Source organism: Anopheles ziemanni, chromosome 3 (assembly GCF_943734765.1).
Source record: "Anopheles ziemanni chromosome 3, idAnoZiCoDA_A2_x.2, whole genome shotgun sequence".
In the NCBI taxonomy this organism is placed as follows: Eukaryota; Metazoa; Arthropoda; class Insecta; order Diptera; family Culicidae; genus Anopheles; species Anopheles ziemanni.
The window spans coordinates 12,138,584-12,151,437 of record NC_080706.1 but is presented as its reverse complement, the minus strand read 5'-3'; the positions used below and the strand labels follow the sequence as shown (position 1 = coordinate 12,151,437).

Here is a 12,854-nt window from a genome sequence, read left to right as displayed (position 1 = left end):
TGATAAAAGTTGAACTACTCACAGAACGAAATGTATTTATGTCATATTCCTCTTGTCAGGAGCTGTGCGGCAAATTTTTGCACGCTCGCAAGTTGATTCGCGTCTGGCGCGATAAGCAGGCTTAGGTGGTATTAAGTTTTCTTATCCAAAGCGAATTTATATTGTTACTACTAACATTAGTGTATGATTAGCGGATAATAATAAAAAAAAGATACGCCTCGTTGGCTTCAAGATGCAACTATGAACGGGAACTCGGGATGCTTGGTGATGCTGTTGGAAAGAAAAGAAAAAGCATCGATCATAATGTGCCGCACGATGGAAGCCCCTCCCTCTCTCCTCTCTTCCGTGTCTTACCCCGGGAAGAATCCAAAATCGCAGATGCGTATGTTCTGATCAAGCCCGTTCAACTTCACCATGTCGTCGCTAGACAGCTCAAAATCAAACAGCGCAATGTTCTGGCGCAACCGGTCCGCGTTGGTACTCTTCGGGATCGTCGCTATGCCGCGCTGAAGCAAATGACGCAGCAGCACTTGAGCAGCAGTTTTCCCTGTTCGCTGGGCGATTTCCTTGACCGCCGGATTGTCCAGCAAGTCCGGTACCTCGCGGCTACAGCAAAAGAAAAGAAAGTAAGCGTTTCTAGGCTCATGCAAACTTTGCTGGTAAATACTCACTTTAGCAGCTTTTCAATTCCCTTCGAACCGAGCGGTGAGTACGCGGTCACAGTAACTCCGTTCGCCTTGCAAAACTTCACCAGCTCGTTCTGCTGCAGATAGATGTGGTTTTCGATCTGCGAAAAGAGAGGCAAAGAATTGTCCATCCACTCGTAAAATTTTCCCGCATCGACCACATGGCCAAGAGCTGTGGCTCAAAAAGCTCATCCGCTCGGATTTAACAGTAGCGAACTGCTGATCACCGCTGGAGCTCCCTGTCTTACCTGCAAGTTGGCCGGCTTAATTCGGCAATTATCCAGCACTCTCTGTAGTTGCCGCTGGTTGAAATTCGATACGCCTATGCTGCGTGCGAGACCGGCATCGGCGACCGCTTCCATGCTCTGGCGAAAGAAGATGCGGTAGATGTTAGGAAGATATGTGGAGAAGGTTTTCGAGAGCGAAACAGGGGACAAAATGGCGAAAATAGGAAAATGGAAAAACAGGGACACGCCAAAGTGGCTGCTACAATGATGATTGTTTATTGTTTGCGGTAACGCACCCTTCTTAAGACGCACGTTCCGGGTACGCAGGGCGGTTGTGTTGTCTGTTTGTTGTCGGTTTGGTATTTGTTCGCCGGTCGGGACTCATCCCGACTCAGATTGACTTTTTTGATGTAGGAACGCTTTCCAGTTCCTGCACGATGCACGGATTGGCAAACTCAAGGGGAGATTCCCAAAGTGCACCGGCGGAGGTATCATTTACCGGGCGAGTCAAATTGTTCCGGAAGTAAACGAGATCAAACGAGACTGAAACGAGCACGCTGCTTCTTGCTAGGGCAGCTAGGGATGAGAACCGTGTACCGGACCGTTTGCCAAACCCTAGGGCGTTCCCGTTGCAGCTTGTGTAAGCCGAAACCGATGGGATTTGTTAATAGTTGCGTTGATTGAAGGAGGTGCGTTGGGTTTGTAACGTGTATCCCTCGAGAACGACCGGAAGGGACCGACGTCTTTTGGGTTGGTGTAAGACGGTACAATTGATATGTTTTGATTGTCTGTTGTAAAATTAATTATTAACGCCTTTATCCTACGTTTGCAGTGTTTCCCAATTCAAATGAAAAACATATTGTGTATCATATTTGTTGCAATTCGGTTATAATATATAGTAATTTTAATGATTTGCTAACATTAAATATGTTGTCACAATTATGATCTGTGAGCACAAAGATTGTCCAAATGCCGGCACTGTACAACAGCTCTGGTGGGTCGTTTTAGAACCGATAATCACGTTTGACTTCCTTTTTCTTTAATTTTGAAGGGTGTTTGCATCGTCAGGGTGACATTCATCCCTCAAGGTTATCTCTAATCCTGGGGTCACAATTTAATTTACCGATGACGGTCTTGTCTAAAATGATTTGCTAATAGAAAGTTTGACCGAATGTTATATCAGTTCCATTCAACCGAAACGGCTAGCAAACCCAAAATGGGTTCATTGCACTTTTTCTTTTATAGATGTCCAATATGAATTCCTTTTCATTTTTATAATAATCAGTGAAAGCACCGTTTTAATTAGTTCGAGACAGGCGGAAATCGTACCCATTCGTACCCAAGGGTACGAAATCATCTTCCAAAAACCAGCGAGAGGAAGTAAAAATTTGAATAACGAATTTGGGTGAAACGCCGAACCGACCGAACGGGTTCGAATGTGATGTTAATAAGCGGCGCGGTTGGTACGTACCTTCCACAGGGCAACATGGTCCGTCGTTGTTTCGAGCACCAGCTCCCCGTTGGCGTCGGTCAGGAAGGGTCCGTCCACTTCGGGCACGGTGAACGGCACATGCACCAGGTAGAGATCGACGTAATCGAGCTGAAGATCGGTCAACGATCGTTTGAGAAACTTTTCAACCGTCGCCGCTCGAGTGCCTGTTGAAGAACGTCATTAAATATATGTTTATGTATAATCAACAAATTGCTCGGTGCCGAAACGTCGCAAGAAATGGCTGACACCAACAAAAACCTTTTAAGTACCGTACCGTGTGGGGGCAGCTTGGTAACGATGAACAGCTCGTCGCGCGTTACCCGGCCGCTGTCGAGCCACTGGCGCAGCACTCGTCCGATCGTGGGCTCATTTAGGTACACCGGTGCACAATCGATGTGTCGGTATCCTGCTTCGAGGGCTTCATTTAGCGCTTTCTCCACTTCATCGTCCGGAGCCTGTTTTCGGGACACAAAACAGGAGATGTAAAACGAACGAACAATCTATTAAGTACTTGACACTATTCACGTTCGGAATGTACGGATCTCCATGTACACCCGTTCCTCTCCTCCTAACCGTTCGGTTATCTAAACCCCCCAACACTCACTTACCCGCCAAGTTCCAAATCCCAGCGCCGGCATCTTGTAGCCGTTCTCGAGCGTCAGATCAATCTTGCAAGCCGCCATCGCCGTGGGTTTTAATGACGAACAATTTAAAAGCGCACAAAAGATTACACCAAAACCTCACCGTAGCGTGGTTGTCCGTCGACTGCGTGCCTGGATGCGATCGGGTGCCGTTTTTGTCCCACGACGATCGCACACTGTTCCCCACACGCCGTCCCCAAACAAATACCGCCTCGCTCCGCAAAGGCGAACCGCAGTAAAACCGGTCGCGATCGGTTCGAGTGATCGTGAAAGTGCAATCCGTGGGTCACTTGTTTCATCCGGCTCGCCGGCCCTTCGCATAGGACTGTTTCACTTCATTGCTATCTAGATTGTCCGGGAGCATTTGCAATTGCGCGATGGTTAAGAGCTGTATGCACATTCTTTCCAGTACGTTTTGCATATATGACACACAGATTTCATTGAAATATTTTTAAAATCAAACAATAACATAAATGGGAAAAATCAAATTATGCTCGGACATCAATAAGTTTAAAAATATTGATAATTTACTTTCATTAAATTATTCAATAATAAACCAATGTTGAAACAAAACGAATGTGGTAGATATTAAACTTCAATAGCTTATTTTTATAAAGCTTCTTCCTCTCCCCAGCGAAATGTTCAGAATACGGTTCTTACAGAGCAAAACTTTGCCAATAGAATACCAAGATGCACCAAGTACAAATATGACCGCACTGCTTCTATAAAAGCACTTTGTCTGTGTACAAGACCATGTTTGCGTGACTCGCTATGTAATGCATTTTCTCCCTAGATAGCACTGTCGGCAAATGTGTATTTACAGTACGCTTCCGACATGAAAATGCAAGGAAGCTGTAACGACCGAACGAAAGGAGATCATGCAAGATGATAAAAGCGACTGTGAAGTTATTAGCTTATGGTATGGTTCAAAAAACATTTTGCTCTTCGAAGGATAATGTTCTTTTGCACTAAGTGCTCAAACTGAATAAGCATAAAAGTTTTCGCGTATTTTGTTATTATACTTTTGAACTGATTTAAGCTACTGGAAGTAACACACTCAACCTCACAAATAAGTTACTACTTGGAGCCTTATAAAATCATTTTGACCACTTATGTAATCTAGCGCAAATGTGTATAAAAATACAAATGTTCATAAACGAAATTTTTTTTATTGATTTTTACGCTCGCTAAACCACGCTTAGGCTAAGTAAATATATGTATAAAGAAAATATTTTTTTTTGCAAAATATAGAAGTAGTACTTTAAATGGGTATTAAATCGCCGTTTTCATGAAATTAACTAAGTCCTTTTTTCATTTTAGAGGCTTTTTTTAACATAACCCTCATGATGATGGAATATTTTTCAAATGCACTTACAATCAATATTTCGGTATTAAAAAGTATAGTGATTTTTGCACACGTTCAATTACAGAATTGTCGAATGTGAAAGCGTAATTAGTTTTTTCAAGGCAAATACTTTTATTACTGAAACATTGCCTAAACAGTGCATTGAAGAAACGATGTAATTGCTATTTATCCCTCGAAAAACCACACTTATCGCCAACTTTTTTTGTACCGTGTACTACTAGGGGAGAGACACATCAAAGAGAGAGTATTGTGCAGCAGCTGGTCCTGGAGAATCAAAACCGGAAAGCCACCATACTAACCGAATAGTCCTCTATTTGATAAATTGAAATAAACATCAGCAAACAATCAAAGCAACCCATCACAAACAGGGTGGAAGATGAACAAACCGTCAGCAATCCTGGCAAACAGTATCAACTGTCACGATCATCGTCATCATCCCCTGTGAACGAAGGGGAAGAATAAAGGGAGCCAGTACTAACCTTCAGAACATGGCCGACATACATTTCCCTAACCCTCGACAATCGTTATTTCGCTTGGGGTTTCCAAAGAGGGCGGCGTTCTATTCTGGTATCATCCATTTTCACCAGCCGTGAACCGTAATTTCCCTACGACCAACCGAGCCAATACAAATGGCCGCCGATCTGTGCGTAATACGAGACGTTTTAATCAAACTTTAATGTAATACCTATCCGTAGCGAGGGGTAGGACTTGTTTTCCGTTTTTCCTTTCCCCGAGCACAACGACGGTTGGCTGCGTTTGGCATGATGGAAAACTTCTGAGGCATGCATTGCGCGAGGGCAATAAATGGTTTAAATAATAAACTGCCTCGCTAACCTTTGCCGGTTTGTTGGGAGTTTAATTAAATTTTCGTTTCGTTGATGATCATAAACCAATCCCAACGGGTTCCCGCCTGTAGAGCTTCCTGCCTGGTACCACGCTCTTCCGGTCGCCACAGCTCTCCCATTACGGCAATCTCGACGACTATGGACAGTCAGTTTGTCTCTATTGAGGTGTAATTGTCTATACCTGAGGTGCCCTTGGTGGCATCTGCAACGATAATCCTTCCGCATCTGCCCGTAATGGACGGAAGGAGAGATGCCTCCGGGGGATGACCCGGGTTGTGAGATGTTTTACCGACAACGTATTTGGCAACGAGTCTGTCAAAAGTTTCACCTTTATTTTAAAGGTAATATCCCTGCACCGACCATGCACCGATACTGCAGGATTTACGGGGACAACTCGGTTTTGGCAAAAACAAGCACACGAAAGATATTCATTACATCCTCTTCTCCGAACACCCGATAAGCAACGGTGCTGATGATAATCGATCACTTGCCTTGAACGCACTCGTGGAACTAAAAGAGCACTTTAAAAGTATTCCAAGCAAACAATAAGATAATGATCCCAATACTTTGTGGGATATTGCGGTAAAGTTCTTAGGCCTTTTTGTTAAATCCAACGTTGGTCTACCGATATTATAAAATTATTAAAATTTGTTGAAACAAACGTGCAAACAAATCAAATGGCCAAATTTGTGGCATATTACAAAGGATGACCATGTTGGTTAAAAGTTGTACCAATGATTTTTATTAGGGTGTATTCATTAAACTATTAACTTCAACTCCATAAAACTATGCTTATTGAATTTTTGTATTTTTCTACCATTCAATTACATTATAAAAAGGTACTATTGGAGATGCCGGGGATTGAACCCGGGACTTCTCACATGCGAAGCGAGCGCTCTACCACTGAGCTACATCCCCTTGTGGCGCAGAGATTGCGTTTTTGTGCCGGATTTGGGGGAATAGTTGCTTAAAACATGTTGTGTTATCTTTATTATTTTTTTGGGTATGTTGAGGCTGCTATGTACTATTTCTGGTTACTGATAAAGATGATTAAAACTTCAAGCTAAATTGAAAAGAAGTGATTTGAACGTAATGCTGAGGGATTGATTTATCGATTGATTTGAATGATTTTCTTCATAATTTTCTTGTCTGCCAACCTATTAAAAATGTACTTCAAAAGTACTTTAAATAGTGGAATATGAGGCAAATCTAATGAGTGTAGAGAACTAGTTGTACTTTTCATCAACCCGCTTGCCCAAAACCGGATAAGCGATTGGAAAACACAAACCACGCTTAAGAAAGCCAACAAAAATGGCCCATTGAGTAAAACGCCAGCGCCGACGATCGTTAGAAGCGAAGATCAATGGACTGCTTTTGGAAGTGAAAGGAAGTGATCGGAAAAGCGCTGCCTAGCGAACGATGCACGCTGGAAATAAAGCCCAAACACCGTACACATCCGCTTTGCCACTTCAGCGAACAAAAGACAATCCTACGCTTGAGTGCGCTACGATCGTCTTGAGACGTGATTGTGAAGCCTTCGGGCGAAGCGTAAAGGAACCGAAGAAAAGGACAAATAAATGCTACACAAAATAACGCACGAAGGAGTTTGCCATTGTCCATCGGCCCCGGGTAACAGTTTAATCTGCCATTCATCCTTTCTTTTACTGGAGACATTGCAGGCCTAGAAGAAGATGCTACTGTAAGATCTTTCTTGTAAGGTATGGCGGTATCGGGCTATCCTTGCCCGCTGCTTTCACCGTATCATTTCCCGATAGGCCAGGACACTGTTTACCTCGAAAGTGGAGCAGAATTCGCTAAAGCCAGCAAAAGTAAATCAAAACAATCGTAAACAAGGTGCTGGGTGTGTAGTTTACCCTTTTCTTGAGTAGGCCTCAGCTTGCAGACTCGTGCATACCCGAGGATCGTGGCGGTTTTGAGCGATGGTAAGTAAACCTCTGCCAAATCCATCGTCCAGCTTTAGCTTAGCCTATCCTCGGCAGACCCTGTTGTGGTCCGACTGGCCAGACGGGTGGCAATGTTTCTAACGATTACAAGGATCACTTGCAAAACAAACCACACTAAGCACCGCAAACAGAACCATCCCGGGGTTTCCGGGAGCAGATTATCCCGAGGTCGGGCGTAAGTGGGATCGGTGAGAAGCAAAGCCCTGGAGTGCTGGAGAAGGAAACCCGCACAGGGCGATCCCGAGCGTATGCAATTCATTAGTCTTTTCAAGTGTGCGCCTCGCAAAGCCGAAGAGGAATTATTCCAATTTGTTTTTCCCATCGGGACGTGTCCGTTCCGAGCCCAAAAGGAGATCTCAATTCGCTAGCACACCGGGAGGCACGCACGGATCACCGAGTTCGTGCGTGTAATGGAGTGCGTGTGTAAGCTTTCAAGAGGCCAGCAACATCCCGTGGAGATAATCCTGAGCCAAGAAAAACAGCAACCGGCTTTGCCGCGATTGAAACGAGCCACGGTTAAGATTCGTTTTTCGCCATGCGCCGCATTTGCTGACCATCTGATACCCACACGGGTACTTCGGGTGGCCAGTTGCACGTCCTGCAAGCTACTGCTTTTTCTCTCTTTTGGATTTTCTTATAGAAAAGCTTGTCTGGATCGCTTGAACAGCGGCGCATTATGTAATAAAGATTAGAATTAGTATCCTTCTGCGGGAGACTTTTTGATGATGAAGTTTGTACGAATTGGCCAAACCACCTGAGTAGGATAGTTTTCTATCTCATGGGCGGCATCTTTTTGATCTTTGCATCTTTGCAAAAATATGCACTTTTTCTAGATTGAGAAATAATAATGAACATTGGATGTTTCTTTTTCAAGCACCTCATTACATTCAAATAAGAACATTTGTCTTGAATTTACTTAAATAAAATAGTCTTTAATTTACTTGAATTAATTAAATAAAATTGAAGACAATAAATCTGCTGATTATATTCTTTATCGGAATCGATTATGAAAATTTTGCAAGATAAATAATATGAATAATGTAAAGAAGGTGATAAATAATGTAAAGAAAAATAATCATCAATGTCAAATAATTTCATTTTAATGCATTGACTTTTTGGTAAGTTTTGTTCAAAATAGTCGAAGTATAAGCCGTTAGCTATTACAAAAAAAAAAGAACTCATTCATTAAGGGCTTGTGAAAGGAATTACATACGTAGCCATGTACCTAATCAAATAAAAAATGTTATGTCATGATTCACAAACAAATTAAAAATTTGCATAAGGATAAAATCACATAATATAGTTACTTTAAATAAGAATATTTGAATTATTATTTTACATTTACGTTGGCTTTTTGAACAAATTCTTTTAAACGGGATTCTTTTAACCAGAGGAATTTAGTAGAGAAAGCAGTCAACCAGGATTAGCATGAACTTTCAAAATGCAATTTATATAAAATATTATACTTGTACCAACAAAAACTTACACAAATTATTTAAAAAAAAAGTTTGATGCAAAAAAGCATTGAAATATTCCACCGCTTAAAATGAAACAAGATAAAATTGGAACTTCTTGAAATGAGGAACTTTAACACCAGGAATAAGGAAGGTTATGCTCGTTAATGAACATTTCATTGCGGAAACCATTATTAAACAGTAGCAATCTCCATCATTCTTAATAGTGTAACAACCATAATTCGAAAAAAATGTGTCAACACTATAATCTAATAACGCGATACCTTTATTATCCATTTTGCTACACATCGTTATTAGAAATATTTTCTCAACAGGGACAAAAAACACAAACCTCACTGATATTTCCTGTCCTTCACCGGTGGTTTCGGGCGAAGATCGTTTACAATCCATTTATCGGCGCAATCGCATCGTACGTAATAGGCCAAGGATTGTTCAATCGTCAGCTAGAATCTTTCCGCTCCTTGCTAATCCATCTTAATTGTCCTCGCCGCTGCGGTGACAACCGTCCTTGGCGCAATTGTAATTTAATTACCAACTACCAAGTGATGTGAAACCGCACCCGAAATTTTCTCGAGTGATCTCGGCATCGGGAATTCCGGTTTTCCCAAATGAAAAATAAAAAAAAATCGTGTCCGTCTAGGCTAGTTCTCATGTGCCTCTGGCATGATGTTGATTCTTATCCCTCCTCGTTTTGAAGCATCCTTCATTTTCCTCGTTCACGGCGCACCTTCCCTAGGAGGGTGAAAAGGGGAATCGGCAAGGACGTGTTCAGCAAAGTGGGAGGAGTCTGGAGTTCTGACGATCCTTGCCCGGCAGCACTGGAAGAGAAAATGAGAAGAACAAGTCAATATTTGGACAGGGATTCAATTTCGGGAAAACAATGGGATGCTTTTCCGAGAGACACGGACGCAGTAGGGAAGGAAGAAAATAAAAAGGATACGATCGGTGTTTACCGGCGCTCAGTGTGCTGTTGGACCGGCCAGAACGCGGTCGTGGTTGTTGACGAGGTGCCTTGCCGGAGAGTGTTCTTGTGCGTTCATTATGGCGGCGTCGAGCTGTAAAAGTGTGGCCCCGTTGCGGCAGAGTGATTTTAGCATCGAACATATCCTTACGCGGGCGGGTGAACGGTTCGAGAGGCGACGTCGATCCGAGGAGGAACAGTGTCGAAGTTGCTACACCAGTAGCCCCGGAAGTGAGGCGAACAGTGATCTGGAGGTGGAAGACGCCGAACGGTCCAGATCGGTGGCACGAATCGAGCTTGACGACGGGCTGGATGTGGGACATCCGGCAAAGCACGCGACGGTGGAACGACGATTTGTTCCGACGGGTTCGGGATGTGGTGCACCGGCGTTCGATTGGCTTTACTACACACGCTACCATCCGCCGAAACTTCCGAGTAAGTAAAAATCATATCCCCTCCATGATCGCTTCGGGCTTCGTGTCCTAACGATCTACCTTCGGTCTGCTCTTCCAGGACCTGCCAAGGCCGGGCCTGTGAAACGTACTCCCGGCCGGTTACCGCGCGTCCCATTTACGCCAGCCCAGCTCAGTGCACTCGAGGACGCGTACAAAGTGTCCACCTATCTCAGCTCGGAAGAAGCCAACCAGCTCGCCTACAGTCTAGATCTCACGAACACGCGCGTTAAAATTTGGTTCCAGAACCGACGGGCGCGGGATCGAAGAGAAAAGCGTGAGGCTCAACTGATCGGCGCTGGTGCGGATCCACTCGGACCGATTCCGCTCTACACCGGTGGAAATTCGACGGGAGTGCCGATCGCGTCTCGTCTCCGCAGTCATCCTTCGTCGCCGTCCAGCACGGAAGGGGGTGGAAGTCGGCAAAGCAGGAGTCCTACCACGGATCGAAACTATTAAACCGAGGTCCGGGGGGAAAAAAGGGAACCGCCGTGTTGTGAGCTGTGAGCGGAAAAGGGCAATCAATCGTTGCGAAAGGTCTTGTGATATGGAGTTTGATAGTGTATTTTACTTGTAAAATAATTTCATATTTGTACATATAGCGTAAATCATCGACGAACATTTAGAAATAATTAAGGATACTCGTTTCCATTCCCAAAGTGCGTAACCGTCAGAATGTAAGTGATGAATTAATCAAGAAAAGTAAGTGAGAAAAACACCAGTAACGGCGCTAATATGACCCGACGTAAACGACGAATAAATATTTACACATTTACATGCCTCAAACAACGAGTAACGATATGATTTATTCAATATTCATAAATACAAAAAACTGAAACACTGTATGTGCAAAGTGTTTTGTATAAAATCGAAGATTAATATTATAAAGCAAAGAACGCAACTGTAAAAAGCAATCTATTTCCTTGACCATCACACCTGGAACCGATTGGCGATGTGTTTTTGAACGCGGGTCGTGGTAAAATATTTCAAAAATCTTTGTTATTTCGGGTGTTATCGGCGATTTAAGTTTACCAGTTTCTGTGGACAGTAGGTAAACAAATTTCAAAATTTATTAAAATTTGGGGTCTGAAATCTGTGTGACCTGCTGCCCACAGGACATCCTTTTCCCTTTTTATTCCATTTCCGAGAAACATAAGCTTGAAACTTAAATAAAAAAAGTCCCAGCTTATCTTATCCGATGCGTCGTGTAAGGTATAAGGAGCAAAGAAAAAGATGAAAATGTGTAGCACGCCTAGTGTCATCATAGAAAAAAGACAAATCAAAATGAATTTAATTCTTATTGCTCATTCTGTATTTTGGAATCCATTCATCAAAGCTTTATTACAATGTAAAAAAGGGGATTGAATATATCTGTAATAAAACGAAAAACCTAAAGTTTGTGAAAAGGAACCACTAACGGTCCCTTTGTGGGACTGTGGGGGACGTTCTGGCAACATATTTTGTACAACAATTGAGTGAAAACTAAAAGGAGAGGCATGAGGCAAGGGATTTAAAAAAATGTATATGGCGACTAATTATAACCTCTGCGCAAGCGAGGAAGATTGAAAGAAATCTAAAAAATGTAGAAATAGCAAAATTAATTTTTAAAAACGCTTGCTTAACTAAATTACACCTAGGCAAAACCGTCTTTCACGTCTCGCTCCTACTTTATATTACTTTAAGTAATGACCTACTCTACATCTTTGCTCGGGCGAAGCCACGTTCATCCATTGATGCTAGCATTTATAATAGATTTCAGTTACTTCATTACAAACGCCCTCCGCACTGCTCCTGCAGCCCAGGGCTACGCAGCGGCCCAAAAAGAAACAGCGAGTTCGGACGTGCGAATACTAAGCATGGTTCGCGACATTGAACTCCGAACTTCAATTCAAATCCCACACCAAGCGTGTCAAAGTTTTGTTTATAGCCTTTTAGCCTTTCCAAAAACAATAGTTTCCCTCATTGCAGCACCATCATTGTGATTCTATCCTAACTATGCGCCTGGGCGCTCTGCGGCTCTAATAGCTCGAACAACACCTATCGGACATCAATCGGATAGCACAAACATGCCTAGCCTACTGAGCTGGGTGTTTGAATGTTTGTACCGGTTACGATACACCATTGTCCTCTCTTTTAGCTGCAGTATGTGCATTTAATTTTTCTTATGTTTTAAATAGACACCACTTTCACCATCTTTTAACTCTGTCTACCTCTATCTCATCTTTTGTTTTTCATCTATCTTGTTCTCTTTTTCGATAACTTTCACCCTCGATCATACACTCACCTTTCGGTCATAAGTTCAACGTGGTGTGTATGTGTGTGTTAGGAAGCGTCGTAAAAGCCTTTATGGGTTTGTTTGTTTGTGTATGTGTTTTTTATGCATGAGAGAGAGGCTAATTTACTTAGCTCATCCTTGCTTAAGTTTTAGGACATTTAATAGGGATAGTTTTGCGATCGGTAATTCTCTGTTGGTAAAACATATTTCACACTTCATTGCAAAATATTTAGGGCATTGATTTTGTTACGACCATCAATAGCTTTCACTCATTCTCGCCCCAACATCCGGTCAGCCTCGGCAGTTTACAGGACAGACTTCCCACCAGAAGAGGTTCACATTGTGCGTAGGCTTTCTTCGGAATGGTACAGGAAATAGTTTCCCGTAAAAGTTTCCTTCCATTGGCGTTTTGTATGTATGTATGCATGACTGTACTGTGCCCTAGCAGCTTCTCGCTTCCGTAGTGAGCG

At 42.9% G+C, this 12,854-nt stretch overlaps 2 protein-coding genes and 1 non-coding gene across 3 annotated transcripts; 1 reads left to right on the top strand and 2 right to left on the bottom strand.

Annotated features, from left to right (window-relative positions):
- Window positions 1–3: 3 nt before the first annotated feature.
- On the bottom strand, window positions 4–3,245 carry LOC131287153 (1,5-anhydro-D-fructose reductase). Its single transcript, XM_058316176.1, has 7 exons — window positions 3,014–3,245; window positions 2,680–2,860; window positions 2,385–2,569; window positions 935–1,051; window positions 672–787; window positions 355–606; window positions 4–270 (listed from the first exon to the last, which is right to left on the bottom strand). The coding sequence occupies exons 1-7, from the start codon at window positions 3,086–3,088 to the stop codon at window positions 228–230; spliced, it is 969 nt and encodes a 322-aa protein (XP_058172159.1). The 5' UTR covers window positions 3,089–3,245; the 3' UTR covers window positions 4–227.
- Window positions 3,246–6,103: 2,858 nt separating this feature from the next.
- On the bottom strand, window positions 6,104–6,175 carry Trnaa-cgc (transfer RNA alanine (anticodon CGC)). Its single transcript has one exon. It is a non-coding gene; the product is annotated as a tRNA-Ala (tRNA).
- Window positions 6,176–9,737: 3,562 nt separating this feature from the next.
- Window positions 9,738–10,568, top strand: LOC131288767 (homeobox protein MSH-D). Its single transcript, XM_058317941.1, has 2 exons — window positions 9,738–10,092; window positions 10,171–10,568. Exons 1-2 carry the CDS (start codon window positions 9,738–9,740, stop codon window positions 10,566–10,568), a joined length of 753 nt encoding a protein of 250 aa, XP_058173924.1.
- The last annotated feature ends 2,286 nt before the right edge of the window (window positions 10,569–12,854 follow it).

Excerpts from the sequence above, each read along its gene's own strand:
- LOC131287153 (XM_058316176.1), bottom strand. The coding sequence starts at position 3,088 with ATGGCGGCTTGCAAGATTGATCTGACGCTCGAGAACGGCTACAAGATG. Across the intron at positions 788-934 it reads TTAAGCCGGCCAACTTGCAG|ATCGAAAACCACATCTATCT; the intron begins GTAAGACAGGGA and ends CTCTTTTCGCAG. Across the intron at positions 271-354 it reads GATTTTGGATTCTTCCCGGG|CATCACCAAGCATCCCGAGT; the intron begins GTAAGACACGGA and ends TCTTTCCAACAG.
- LOC131288767 (XM_058317941.1), top strand. The coding sequence starts at position 9,738 with ATGGCGGCGTCGAGCTGTAAAAGTGTGGCCCCGTTGCGGCAGAGTGAT. Across the intron at positions 10,093-10,170 it reads CCATCCGCCGAAACTTCCGA|GACCTGCCAAGGCCGGGCCT; the intron begins GTAAGTAAAAAT and ends CTGCTCTTCCAG.